Source organism: Acanthopagrus latus, chromosome 20 (assembly GCF_904848185.1).
Source record: "Acanthopagrus latus isolate v.2019 chromosome 20, fAcaLat1.1, whole genome shotgun sequence".
Classification (NCBI taxonomy): domain Eukaryota; kingdom Metazoa; phylum Chordata; class Actinopteri; order Spariformes; family Sparidae; genus Acanthopagrus; species Acanthopagrus latus.
In genome coordinates, this window is record NC_051058.1 from 10,946,622 (window position 1) to 10,961,593 (window position 14,972).

Consider the following 14,972-nt stretch of genomic DNA (forward strand, 5'->3'; position numbering starts at 1 on the left):
GAACATCGGTGTGACATTTAAACACTCCGAGTCTGTCTTCAGCCATGGCGCTTCGTTTCATTTCGTTATGTCTTTGGTGCTGTAGAAAAAAGTTGGGCCTCTTCTGTTTTGATTAGTGCCTCCTCTTAGAATGAACAACACAACACTGCTGCTTTTTTTTGCATTATCAATATCATAAATTGATGATTAAGACTGCTCTTAGCCCCTTTCTAAATCTCTCTAAGGAGTATGGGAGATAAAAAAGAACAATATGTCCTTGAAGTCTTACATCAGCAATAATAGTGCTAACGAGCACTATTACAAGCACAAGCACAAGTACTGACGGATCCCTTCAGCTTCTTCATGTAATTCGAGCATTAGGTTGTCACCAGGGGAGCACATGATGAGAAATATACAATGAAGACAAAAAAATATATCTTATTTAAAAATGTAAATAAAAAGCACTCACCACAGTCAGCATCAACCTCGCATGGGGATGTGCTGGAAATCATTTAATCGTAATGTTGTGAGTTTCAGTTTGAGTTTGTACAAATACTCATTAAGCTTAACAAGCACCTCATTAGCTCGAGTGCAAATAGGTCACATCACAGTGCTCCAAAATGCAAAGGATTTCATGATTTGCATGGGCTGGTTCCAGAGGGAAATTCATATTTGAAAAAGAAAGCTATAAGTGTGTGTGCGGGCGAGCCTGTGTGTGTGTATGTGTGTATGTGTGTGTGTGTGTGAGAGAGAGAGAGAGACAGAGAGAGTTTTGACCTGCAAGCAATCTCTGGAGAGCCGTTCACTCGCAGAGTCTAATCAGGCTCCGGCTGATGCTTGTTCTCGGGGATTGCTCCTCTCCAGCCCTCAGGCCTAATTAGGACCCATGTGTACCATACAGAGAGATGCCGCTCACTGTGACGAGTGGATAGATGCTCACCTGTGCGCGCAGAGATGAGCCGCCGGCGAGCATGATGACAAGATGGGGCATTAGAGGTGGTGCGGCGACACTTGCCTACGCCCCCCACCAGGAGGTCGTATGAGTTTAATGAATGTCAGGGACGGGTAGAGAGAGGCTGTGAGAGGGAGAGAGAGAGGGAGGCAGACGTCTGGGCTGAGAGAGGGTCATAGACAGTGGAGCACCTTTTAAGGTTTCTCTCTTAACAATGGACTGTGGCCATTTGCAAAAAAAATAAAATAAAAATGGAGGCAATGGATGAGGGAGAAGGGTAGCCTGGGCACACAGTGGAGTTAAAAAAATATGGTTTTTAGGTTTTTTTTTCAGCTTGTCCGTCTGTATTTCTTTGTCAAACACTGAGGAATCTTCAAAGGATACTCTGTTACATGCAAATTTCAAATGGTGCTTCCGATAAAGTAGCGCTCAAACAGATAAAAGTAGCAGACTTCTGAGGTATGTAGATAACAGAGAGGACCAATACGTCCCACATTTCACTGCCAGGGAAAATATTATTAATGAGTGTTATTAGTTAAGGAAACAGATTTTCAGAGTTCAATGCTCCGATGGCTCTTGCTTGTGATATTGGAAGAAACACATGAAAATCGCTGGGTAAATCTCTGCTACTTTGTACTCCTGGACTCAAGTGAACCCTCGCCGTCTACAGCGCAGCCCACTTTTCAGCCCTGTGTGATGAATATCTGTGAAACCTACAGCCCCAGTGTGCGGGATCTGGCTGCATCGAATGCTGAGGTTGCAGATTGAAACCAACTAAATACCCCTCGAATCACCCTTTCCTGTACTGGCTGCTTAGAATATGTAGAAACATGGCAGCGCAACACGGTGGACTGCTCCCTCTGTAGATATAGAAGGCTCATTCAAACACAACTACTCCTTTTGTGTTCCATTTCTGCCACTAAATCACCCCAAATCCTACACACTGGACCTTTAAAAATGCAACATGAAACATTTCTGCATTCAAATGGTTCAAATACGAAATACAAATACGATGATTTGTCATTTTTTTTAGCTAGTGTTGAAACCCAGAGAAAGGTTTTCTGTGCCTATGCCTGTTTCTGAAACTTCCTGGAGAGAGTCAGGGAGCGCAGCAGGAAGTGAGCCATCGAAACTTAATCAAACGTGAAGAAAACTTTCAAACACACCCTTCTCTGTGGCCATTTCAAAGTGACGACAGATAGATTTTTTCATGGCAATGGTGGTTGTTAAAAAGGTGTAATATGTAAGAATCCTGTCATATCTGTACTCAAAACAAACAGGGGGGAGCACATCACCAGAACTACCGCTGACTGCTGCTAATGGTTGCTACTGTGGACCGAGCGGTCAGCAGTCCACATCAGGAGCTCGGAGCGCCGGGGGAATGTTGATGTTTACACTGCTGGCACAGCTGCTTTGGACCGGGACCGGCTGGGGTAAGCCGGTTAGCATACCAACATCTGTAGTTACCGCTGCAACACAATAGACGTCCATCAAAATATACTGCAAGTATTTTTAACCAAGTGCATATTGAATAAGTCAGCCCAGCACAGCCTGTGCTTTCTGTAACTACACTGTAATTAAAGTAAAAGTGTTATGAAAGGGACCAATTTGCTTTAAAGCCTGCATAATCTGTAACTACACTGTAATTACAGTCATACACTGTACAAGAAAATCTCTCATATATTCAACGTTTTGTCCTGATTGTACCACAGCTCATAATCCTTATTCAAGAGCAGTAAAAAAAAACAAAAACAAAAAAAACAGAAAATTCAAGCCTTTTGTTCAATTTAAGAATAGTATTCAAATGACTGTATGATGCTGTCCTTCAAACCTAACTGGGGTGTATCTGTGAGTGAGAGCATCTGTATTCAGCTTCTTCCACAACTACTTTTTTATTCCCAATTATTTGATTATATATTTTTTTAAAATGTTCAAATGTTTTTTTGTAAATATGTTATAATCTAATCAATTTCAATCTCAATCAATCAACCATTTTGATTTGCCTAGTTAAGCATTAAAAGTGTAAAAGTACGAAGTTGTGAAAAGGAAGAAGAATACATGGAATTAAAAAAAAAAAAAAAAGTGAAATCTCTGCTTCTGCTTATCGATTTTGGACACTAATTTCTAAAATCGTCCAACGATGTTGCAAGAGCCCGGTGCCTACGTTACCCACAATGCAATATAACCTCTGAGTGACATCTCTGGAGACAGTTTGTCGGATTAAATGCAGTTTCCTCTGGAGCCACAAAATGATTTATACCACATCTTTCACGTGTGCAGCAGCACTCACAAGACCTGTAAACACACTTTAATGTGCAGAATTTGTGGAGTCACCCTTTAAAGATATAACTATAACCTGTAAAATAGTAGGTAGATTCCAAGTCTCACAATTATTCCCACTTATTCCCAAACCTGCAATCTTCTTCCCTTGTAAATACACACTAAAGGGCACTGATTGTTGGTGAGTCTTATCTAATACATCACGTTGTGTTAGGTGGACTTTAAATTCCTCGTCATTTTCTACACACAAGCATCAAATCAGGAGATACGCTCTTGTAAAAAGTAGTTTTTACTTTCGTTTGCACAGCACTGTGTCGGGGCTCGAGCTCGGACAGTCTGGCTTTAGTATTCAAACCACGTCGCCAAATCCAAACTTTTCCACTGCAATCATGTGACGGGCACTCCCAGAATCTGTTTGATAACCTGCCACGAGTAGGTGTTCCCTGCTTTGTCTCTGAGAAGTGATTGAAATTCCTCACACCTCCACCCACTCATCCACCTATACCGCCACCGCCGCCACCGAGGCTGAGACACACAACAAACCGTACTGAAGTAAAACCTCAAGGGATGTGTTTCCACCGGAGATGTGTAAAACTGCGAGTGGTCTAACGCGTTGAAAGCTGCAGCTGATTGTTTTCTGAGAGCCTTAAATCACATCGCGTCACAGATTTACAGTTTGAGCAGGAGAGGGGATTAGAAAAAGTGATTCAACATGCAATTTTTTTTTCTTTTTGCGAAATGCAAATTTCAGATGAGACAGAATTATTAATCACACGAGCGTATTGGTGCTTCCGTTCCGTTTAATGGAGTTCACGAACAAGCATCGTGGGCGAGGCAGTGATTCAGTTGGTCCTCAACAAAAATACAAACATGGGTTGTTTCTTTTTTGTTTTTCCAAAATAAAGCACAGATAAAACAAAGTGGGGCGCTGCGTGTCACAGCATATTCTAAAACTTCTCCCAATTCATGCTGGAGGAGAGAGAAATCTCTCGCCCTGTTTGGAAACTGATGAGACCGACAGCAAAGTGATATTAGGTGGCTCGCACTCGCGTTATGGCTTTACATTTTTCAGATTTACCACCGCAGAGCTGCAGCTTAATTCTGCTCTCCCTGAAGACTTCGCTGACATTTTCCAAGGTCTTGCTTTCAAGCCCTGCCTTGATTAGTGAAGCAGGTTTTAAGAGGAACTAATCCCTTTGCTTGGAATTTCATTTCTTCTTTTTTTTTTTTTTTTTTTTTTTTTTTTTTAAATAAACCAGTCAGCAAACAGGGGATCTAGTCAGCAATAACACACAGCAAAGGGGGGAACAGAAATGATGTGCTGCTGAAGCTGAAGTGACGGCTGCATCGAGCGGAGAACAGGGTGCCGATGCTCGCTGGTAACTGATCATTACGAGTGCAAAAGCAATGTCACCCCAGATTTTGCTCCGTTCATTAGTGTCACTTCAAAGAATAATACTGCTTTTTTTTGCCGTTTCACTTGAAAATCGTCTAGAGACTGTTGTTAGCTACGCGCCTTAGCTGTGACAGATTACTGTAGGCGAGGAACATTTGTGGAATACATAAATCTTTCGTGTACCGATTAAAAATATGTGTCAAACCTCTACTCCCACTTGAAATCATGACCCACCATTTCATAAAACTTGACATTGTAAGGTCTATAGAAGTCCCGCAGCTGATCGATGGCGTCTCTGTCTATCTGGACGTGAGTTCTGCCCTTGGACTTGCCCAGGCAGCGAGGCGAGCCGCTGCTCTCCGGCTTCTTAAGGCAAGGGAAGCCCTTGGTGCGGTTGAAGTAGAAGTGTTTGTCGGTGACGATGCGCTTTAACCCGAGGAAGTCTTGCACCCGAGCCAGCTCCCCCGCCGGGTCGGTGATAAGACGCTCCCCGCTCACAAAGTGGATCTGAGCCAGGGGAAAATAGCGGAGCCAGTTCTCCAGGTGCAGGACGTACAGGCCGATACGAATGGCGTTCCAGGACGTGTCCACGATGCCCAGGCTCTGGTTTCTGAAGGCCAGCTCCTGGAAGCTGGGCAGGTCGGGGGTCTTGGTCAGAGTCTGGGTGTAGTCGGATATTGCACGAGTGACGGGGTCACGCACCACCACGATGAGCTTGGTGTCCCGCGACATGGCGGAGATCCGGTGTGGCGTCTCTTTAGTCACGAAGTAGCTCGGCGTCTTCTCCATCGTGATTTGGCTTTCAAGAGTCCTTGGCATCAAACCTCTGAATGAAAGATGAAAAACAGAAAGTGAGAGTTCCAGTTAAATAAAGGTTTCTCATTTGCATTCACATTACTTTAAATATTTTTTTCTTCTTTTTTTTTCTAATTTCTGGGCTGTTTTTGAATCGCCTGCATTACCACAAAAGGCTAACGGATTCAGACAGAGAGGACATAGTGTCCTTGCATTCACTCCGTCAAAAGCAAAAAAAAAAGGTGTATATTTCACGGAAATTTGGGTCAGGATTACACAAGTGAGTTTCAAAGGCACAAAAACCAGCCGAGCCGAGAAGCTCCAGTTTGGACATGAACCCAGTTCCCTCCATGTAAATGATAATAGGCGCTCTGATGCAAAGTCATAGTGGTCCGTTGTCACAGGAGACTACGTCTGGCAGACAGCGCTCCGGCGCATCAGCCCAGCATGGTTCAAGAGTAATAAATCACCATCAATGCAAACCGAACACATATAGAGGAGCGACTCTGTTGGGTTACTGCTGGGTCCTCAAACTGGGTCACTGTAGTCGCTGAAAGAAATGACTTTAACAGGTTCGGCTTCCGAAAGTAAAAGTTTGAGGGCACGACGTGTAACTGGGGGCGTGATCATCAATTCTTTTCATAATTGATTAATTAATAACTATTTTTCTAAATAATCAAGTCATCATTGGCATCGTCTACATAAATTGACATATATCTATATTACTGTTGCGTGATGAAGAGGCATCTATGCAGGACTGAAACTGTCAAAATGAATAAAACTACAGCGTTCCAGGCTCCCTTCTTCTAGGCTGAAGATCCACCGTGGGACTGGCGAGCAGCCATCGGTGTCTAGTTGATGTAGGCATATTTATTTTCAATATTTTGGTGCATTTAATGGAAGATTCATTTATTTATTGAGCCTTTTATTTATTTCTTCATTGATGTCTGTCCTCCATGGTATCACCTGAGTCCAGCTGTGGTGGTACTGCTGGTAAAAACGTCTACAGGCCAATATTTTTAAGAAGCATGCAAGTCTAGGGGAAATGCCCGATGTCCGCTTCTTGGACAATAAACCAATAAACAAATGCCTCCTTCAAGCCCCAGGGGAAATAAAATTGTCAAATTGAAGGCGTATAGGAGGTCGGATTTGAAGGAGTTCCCAAATAAACACAGTTTCCTCACTACAAATGATGTGGGCAGCCAAGAAAACCCAATAGGGCCTAAACAGAGCAGAGTTTTTGGCTGGCAATCTGAAGGGGAATGAGGTTCTCAATGGGTCAGGGACAGATTCAGAATGAGGGCAAAAGCCACTGGTGTGCCATTTCTCACCTCTCTTAAGTGTCACCACACCATGATGATCTGAATCCCCTGAAATCAGTCCTGAGGAGAAAATCAGCACAAACAAAGAAAAAACAGCGAGTCTCAAATAATTGGACCGCTACAGAGCCGTCCGACAACAGGTGTCACACAACAATGACAGCACCCATGGGGAGGGCGCAGGGTGTATTTGTTGACGACAGTATTTGTGTTAGGCTAGCGACCGAAATATTTAGAGATACGTCTCGAACATAAGCACCACCAAATGGGCCGATAATATAATACAATAATATAATATGGGCCGAAAATGAATAAATGCCAAAACCAGCACCGTGCTTATCAAACAACAGGAAAGCAAGGATTTTGCTGGCGAAACATTTTTAAGTGATGCTTCACAATGTGTTGTCTTAATCTCATTGATCTGTGTCCACTAAGGGGCAACATTTTCCAAAATGTCTGGATCCTGCACACGGTGTCTTTAACTTGTGAATTCCGGTGATGGATTGGATGGCTGCTTCACGTCTAAACGCGATGGTAATTTAGCTGGTACGCTCGCTGTAATACACTGTACTGCAGCATAAAGTCTGAAACAGCTGGATAATGAACGCTGGAGCGCGAAAATAGACACGGCCCATTTAACAGGGAACAGATGAATTTCCTGCTCTTCATTCTTTAAAGGTTTGTTGCACCAAAAAAACAAGCTGTGAAGTAACTTTGCCTTCCACGGCCCACCGTGCTCTGAACTGTAGCCTCAAGCACGTCTCGTTTCATTATCGTATTCCGTCTCATTTGTTCTCGCCAGTCGGGTCTCTTTATTTATTCTTCTGTTTCAATATTAATGTGATAAAACAAAAACATGCACACAGCCTTGGCACTGAGAGCACAGCTCTAACCACTCCAAAAATTTGGCCTTTATTGATGAGCTGTTTCCGAGGAGCTACTGTTTGTTTTGAGAGCGATGCTCATAAGTCGACGCGTTGGCATGTGACCTTTCCCCGGCGGCTCGGACAGCTGACAATCAAAACCGCGGTAATAGGCGAGGGGTTCACATCTGGATCACATCTCCAAGACACATCTCGAAGATAAAAGGGGCTTCAGCTGCCAACCGTCCTGACGACTGCCAATTAGTGGAGATACTTTCACTCCATAATCATTTTATAATACCACTGATACTTGGCCCTCCTGCAGGCTACTTGACAGCCAATCATTAACGTGGGCTGTATTTGGGAGTTGATCGGTGTGATTGTGCGCATATGTGGATAATACTTCATTACTAAAACCAGAACATATAAGCTCTAAAATCTGTAATTGAGGAAGTTTAAATAACATTGTGGGTGTTTCGTGTATGGGATATTTACATTAGATATGACCACACTTGATCATTCACCACAACGCTCAATGTAAGTTGTTAGTTTAGCCGTCGTGTACAAACAAGGTATCGGCTCAGAGGCCTGCCAGCCGCAGCAGGCCTGCACGCTGCAGTTTACACTGTTCGCCTCGAGAGGTGGGATTTTATGAGAAATCTGATGAATCGCTTCACAGCACATCAAAAAAGAGAAAGGTGGCCACTGTTCCGCCGATGTAAACACAACTCCGTCCTCCAAAGTTCCCAGCAATAAGAATGTGAAATGAGTCCAGAGACTGCGGGAAAAAACCCGTCCAGCATGTTTACCTGCCTCAGAACATAATCTATACAGAGAGGCAGCGAGGAAGGGAGCGAGGGAGGGAGGGAGGGAGGGTGGGAGGGAGCGAGGCCAGGACAGAATCAGATTCTCTGACAACATGCGGCTGACTTAGTGTGAAAAGCGGTTTTAATTTTCAGACACTTGTGCTGATGTAACTGGCAGGAGACAGCATCCACCGTTTGTCTCAGCGTTTGCCTTTCATTGAATTATTTATTTTTTTTGCTTGTATTTTTTTCCTTCAGAAAAATTCCATCTCTGCAGAATGTAGATAGGTGTTATATCAGGGACCGTCCTTCAAAAGAATAGAAAGTCTTTTAAAAAAGGAAGGGAAAAAAAGCCACTCTATACCAACGAGGCCTTTCAAGATATGAAGACTCTCATGTCATGATTATCCCATCCGGGATGCATGATATTATCCAGATAATCATCAAACTATAAAATGCAGTATATGTACAAAATTGTTTAAAACATCCAAATTAAGTCAAATTATCAGGATGAAGGGGGGAAAAAACTACAGCAGGAATGTGTACAGCTACTGAAGTAAGCATGCTAACCAGGTAGCCCCAGGCCTGAAAACTTTTCTCCTGTGCTAGTGCTGTAAACACCAATGCTCTGCCTAGCTGCACGGCTAACTGAGCTAACACGCTAACAGTAGCTACAGCCATAAAGAGGATACAGTTAGCAGCAGCGAGCTTCTCCTGTGATGTGCTGCCCCTATTTGTGTGCATGAATGAGAGTTTAACAGGTGGCCAATTCTTACATACTGCACCTTCAAAACTTAAGGTCTCTCTGCACTAGGCTCCACAAATAAAGGATAAATAAAGTGGTGACAACCTCACCTCCCTCTCCACTGGTGCACTCATGGGCGGTGCAAAGGGGGGCGATGGTGCCCTTTTTATTCCTTTCAGCCCCCGTCCCTCAGACATCCTGAGTCCACCTCTGTCCCTGTCCTTCTAGTACACACACACTGCTATAAACACACTTCCAATTTAACTTTTCTGTGGGGTATACAATATAATGTGCAAGCTGTGCCTTCAGCCATACAGTACTTACAGGCTTAGGCGAGTCAAAATAGATCAGGAGACCAATATAGAACTGTGCCTCAGCGAGCGATACAGCTTCCTCAAGTCATTTACAGTATGTGAGGATATTCATGATCATCCTGATAGTTAAAATTCTCCACATTATGAGCTATACTGACAGCAACATATATATAAAAAAAAAACTAGAGAGACTAAAAATCCAGTTGACTGTGCCGGCCAAGTATCTGCATCATCTTTTAGAGTGCAGAACAAAATAGTCACATAATGTAATGTATGGCACATTTTTACATGGGATCATATCATTATCAGTGTGTAGTGCTGCAGGGGACAGAGCTACCAGCAGTTTAAGGATGACACAAGCGCAGCTGACCATCAGCCTCAAATGTCCAGAGAGACCCCCTGCAGTCTTAGAGGGGCCCCGGCCAAATGGCGACATTTTAACTTATTAAGACTGCTCATTAGTCATCCCTCATACAGAACTGCAAAACTGTCCACAGTGTGGGGAAAATGTACAACTCATCACATGAGCAGTCTCGGTCTCTCTGCACTGAACACGATTGAACTGTAATCCCAATTTCAGATCAGATCCCCAGGACCTCGCACCTGTGCAGGTGAGACGCGAACCTTACCTGTACCACTCCAGGCCCCTGTCATAGTTCCTGTCGAAGAAGTGCGTCTCCGTGCCGGCCGCTCGCACGTCAGGATGAATCCGTATGAACTCCAGCACGGCTCTGGTCCCTCCTTTCTTCACGCCGACTATGATGGCGTTCGGCAACTTTTTATTCCCAAACTTTAGATTGCTCATGGGGGGACTGGGCGTGTCGTTCCTGACGATGTGGGGAGTCGAAGGAGGTCTTTGGTCGGCCCTCAGCCGAGGTGCCTCGACGCCGCTCGGCGGCAAGACGCACGACAGGGACTTCTGGACGCGCCGGTTGGAGGCTCCATCGGCCGGGGCGCGCTGGCAGCTGGGCGTCGGATCACCTGACTTTTGCATGATGGTATCGGCGGGGAAGAGCGCGCTGTAGCACAGGTAGGACAGGAAAAGGGAGAGTACGCACATGGATGTTCTTGTGAGCCGGTGTGAGAAGGGAACAAGTCGAGCGAGGAGGAGCACGCATGCCATCTCTCCATGGACATGAACAGCGCATGATTTTCTTGAGTGATCTTTAATCGCTCCGTCCTTTTTTTTTTTTTTTTTTTCTCCCCTGATTGTTTAAGTGGCCTCCCCGGAGAAGAAATCTTAACTTCTGCGCCTTGTCAGACGGCGGTCAGCACTTCTGTCACTTCGTCCTCGCAGCGTTTGAACACAGTTCCGTCTGGTCTCCCCTGTTCGTGCTCTGAGCAGGCGTCCTCCGCTGCGCGCCGAGTCCAACTCCTGCACGTCTCCATGGTCATCGCGCACCGAGCCGAGCAGCGCGCTCTCTGGCAGCTCCAAGCCCCACCGAGCGACACGGAGATGTTTCAACACGGTGACGTCAGAGCATCGCCACAAAAAAAAAAAAAAGAAAAAAAAAAGTATTCAGCTCTCCACTCAGCTTTACTCACTTCTCAGCCTGCTGCCGGCTCGTTCTTGGCACAGCACCGAGGCTATAGCTGCCGCACAGTAAACATTTAGGATTATCATAATGAATGCGTCCCCGTATGTGAATATATTTTCTCCCGCAGCCAGGATTGAGGTTCAGTATGAAATTTGCATGAGTTGGCTGATGTAGGTGGCAAGGGATGAAGCAACACCTGCGATCAAAATAGACGCTTCACGCCAACTTCTGGCTGAAAGTCCCACTCAGACATTCATGATTTGATGCCTGCGTGACACAGCAGCAGCACCACCCTCACTCCACAGGAAGCTGGACCAGCCAGTGTTGGAGGGTTTCTTCTTCTCCATGTGTCACTTTGCGTTCATTCAGCACAGTGAGACAAGTGATGGACAGGAAGATACACGAGGCAGGAAATAGAAACAACAAGGGCAGCAACTAAAAGAGAGGGGGAGTAATAAAGCATTCATATTCCTTATAAGCGCATGTTTCCGCTTTTCTGTTGTTCAGATCTCAGGTTAGATTTTTGGATAAAGTTTAGTTAAAGATACAGTATGTAAGAACGGGCCGCCTTAAAGGAGCAGCATATCACCAGAGTGACTGCTAACTGCTGTTAACTGTGTCCTTTTCATACATCCATGACTTTAGCTCAGTTAGCCGTGCAGCTAGCCAGACTGTGAGGGAAGTGTTGCTGTTTACACTGCTAGCCCCCGAGCTCTGGGCCGCTTGGAGAAAAAGTTTTTTCAGGCTCGAGGCTAGCTGGTTAGCATGCTAATTTCAGTGGATATCTCTTCTACACAATATATATAGAAGTCTCCGACACAGCGTCAGTTAATTCTTCATATTTTGTTGATGATTAAAGTTAATTTTTGACTGTTTTGAGCTACAATTTTTACAAATTGCACCTTTAAAAGGGGCACTATGTTGTTTTGGAGAAGAAATTCAGAATCAGAGTTTTGATGTTTAGAATATTATTGAGGTCATAATACAAACACAGAAAAGTTTATTTACTCCATAATTAAATGAACAAGCTGTTCTCAGAGGAAAATAGGGTCCCAGAACATTGTTTGAAGCTAGAAAGGTGGCAGGGTCCGCCAGATATGTAAAACAGTATGAAACTGTGTCGTCCTTTAAGGTCAGTTTGTTTATTTAGTTTATTCAGTCATGAAAGGGAAGAGTTTGTTTTGGCATGGAAATCAGCTAATGAATCTTCTCGTCAGATTAAAATGTCTTCTCAAAAACTACATTATGCACCTTTAAAAATGCAGGTTTTATTTCACAGTGTGTCGGTGTCTGGTGATCATGTTCTATCAGCTAACTGCCAGTCGAATCAGTGCTTCAGATCAGTCCTCTGTACTCAGAATGATACATTTGTACATAATTGAATTGAAGAAAAAATATCATATATTTAAGTTTTAAATGTGAACATCTATAATTCAGCATCTATAACTCAGTGAACTCCATCTGACTGCTGATGAAGAGGTGTAATAAAAGACCTTGCGCAGAGATTAGTTTCTCAGTTTCTGTTCAAAAATTTAAGTTTAAAAAAAAAAAAGCTTTGAACCTCTGAATAAGAACGTTGATACTCTGCTGACAGCTACTTCATACTAATGCTGACATGAGTAATAGATCTGAGCACAAGAAGAACAATCTGCTACTTTTCTGATAATGAAAAGGCAATATTTCATATCTTCTATCATATATTTGGAATTTTAATACTTAAAAAAAACATTTTCAGAACTGTCAGATTTACTGGAGATGCCCATCTTAGACACTAGAGTGGTAATGTTATCAACACATTAATTGAGGAATATGCAATGTATACACTCAGCATCAGCCTTTGTCTTATAGCTAGATTGTCATTCCTCCAATCAGGGTTTCAGGATCAGGTGACCCTCTTCATACTGAGCTGTGGTGGTGCATATATACAAACACTTTTCACTTAAAGGTCCCATACGGGACAAGTGATTCCATGGCTTTTTAAATTTTAACTATAAAGCAGTTATAGGTGCCAGATAAATACTGTGAAAGTATCAACAATAAAATGTACACAGCCCATATTCAGATTCTGTGCCCTTTAAATGAGCTGTCAGGACTTCTGTAAGGTTGTGATGTCATAGAGCAGACATCTTCTTCAGGGTGGGAAGCTCAAATTAAGAGATATTGCTATTTTTTTGGGATGTTATGCTGCTGTGTTCAAGGTTGCAAGTCAAATGAATACAGGAAATTCCACACATCACTTCCTGATTCATCATCAACAGAAAAGATGATAGATTTCAAGGCAAAACAACATGTTTGATCACCTGTTAGCCAGCGTTAGCATGCAACCAATCCCTAGCTAACATTACTGCTCGCTTACATACATTGCTTTTCACTTCAAGGTTTAAATAGGTATTAAACATGTGTGCTGATATTGTAGAATTAATTGGTGCCTTTCCTGTCGTGTTGTGCAATGTGTATCAAAAGACAACGTTAGCTAGGAAATGGTTGAACACTAACGTTAGCTTAGGGGTTATCAAATATGTAAAAATACAACAATTTGCCAGATTCCATATGTTTATAGAACAACATGCATCTTACAACCTTGATTGTGATGTCAGAGGAAAATGTCCACTGTGTGAGCAGGATCTACTCAGGTCTGTGAGAGCTGACCAATCAGAGCAGACTGGGCTTTTCTTGAAAGGGGCCTTAAAGCGACAGGCACTAAACGGAGTGTTCAGACTGAGGCTGAATAGAGGTGCTGAATAAGGTTGTATGAACGTGAAAATGAACATAATATTGGACCTTTTGAATGAACAGTGGTGAGGTAAAGCAGGAAGTTTAAGGTCAAGGGGTTCGGGGTAGCAGTTCTCTGGTCTGTGATCCAGCCCCCTGAACTCGAGTCTGCCTTCTTCTGCAACCTCAAACCAGTAATCACACCCCCTGCTCTTATTTGGCATCACTCCCATCTCAGCGGTGGAAGTGTAGGGGTTGTTGTGTGCGAACAGAGTGCGCGCGGCGGGTCATCCCTCTTAGTTTCCCGGTGACTGATACAAATGCAGACAAGCCCGAGGAGGAAACAGAAAGAGGATAAAAACTCCCAGGACTGCAGAGACGCACGGGGAGGAGTCGAGGTGTCACACAGTGGTGCTCCCGCGGGTGTCTGCGCCCAATCTCAGAGGCCTCTGATTAAAGAATGATTTATAGGGGCTGGTCGGAGAGGCCCGCTCAGCAATCTGTCTAGTGAATGAGATTTTTTTTTCTTCAAGAAGAGGGCGGGTAAATCAAACCTCGGGCGCGAGAGAAGCCTGGCGATATGACTCAGTGATTAAATGTTATAATCACCTCTGCCGAGTGTGTGGCTTGTTTATCCGATGCTTGTTTTTTTATTGGCGATGCTGAAACCTCACATCAGTTTCCCCTTGGTTTAATTCACAGAACATATGTCTTGCTTAAGGTCACTGCAGAATAGAGAGCAAATCCTCCCTGGACTGATGAAGTATGACAGAAAAACAATGTGGAACCATTAATTCCAATGTCATTTCATGCAGCAGACAAGATCTCAGAGGAAAGGACACATGTGGCCTGTAGAAGGTAATCCAAAAAACAGCTGATTGTTAAACTTTAGAGAGAACAGAGCGGCCTTTATGCTAAGGACTAGAAGCAAATGCTCAGCTTTGGGAGAAGCTGGCTTTAGCATAAATTTGCACCCGAGCGATGATGAGATTCCTGTGGGCTCAGCTATGACAGGACACGATGTAAGCTTTATGGAAAACAAACCACACGTCCGTGAAAAGCTGTTTGTCTTGATAGTGCTGTGCTCCTCTCTCTGGGAGACGACTGAATAAAGGCCATACATCGTGTGCCGACTGACCACTCCATCAGCAGCCGCGCTCATTCATCAGAGGGGGGGCGAGAGCGAAGCCTGAGGGGGAGACGTCAGCTCGTCCTGACTCTGATCAAGCGCCCAGGGCGGATACAGATGATCAACTTTACATCACAGATGGAT

At 43.9% G+C, this 14,972-nt stretch overlaps 1 protein-coding gene across 1 annotated transcript; it reads right to left on the bottom strand.

The window, feature by feature from the left end:
- Window positions 1–4,004: 4,004 nt before the first annotated feature.
- LOC119009873 (heparan sulfate glucosamine 3-O-sulfotransferase 2-like) lies at window positions 4,005–11,943 on the bottom strand. The gene is made up of 2 exons (XM_037081582.1): window positions 10,079–11,943; window positions 4,005–5,433 (listed from the first exon to the last, which is right to left on the bottom strand). Exons 1-2 carry the CDS (start codon window positions 10,570–10,572, stop codon window positions 4,815–4,817), a joined length of 1,113 nt encoding a protein of 370 aa, XP_036937477.1. The 5' UTR covers window positions 10,573–11,943; the 3' UTR covers window positions 4,005–4,814.
- Between the last annotated feature and the right edge of the window lie 3,029 nt (window positions 11,944–14,972).

Coding starts and splice junctions, on each gene's coding strand:
- LOC119009873 (XM_037081582.1), bottom strand. CDS start 10,572: ATGGCATGCGTGCTCCTCCTCGCTCGACTTGTTCCCTTCTCACACCGG. Junction 5,434..10,078: donor AGGGGCCTGGAGTGGTACAG/GTAAGGTTCGCG, acceptor TCTTTCATTCAG/AGGTTTGATGCCAAGGACTC.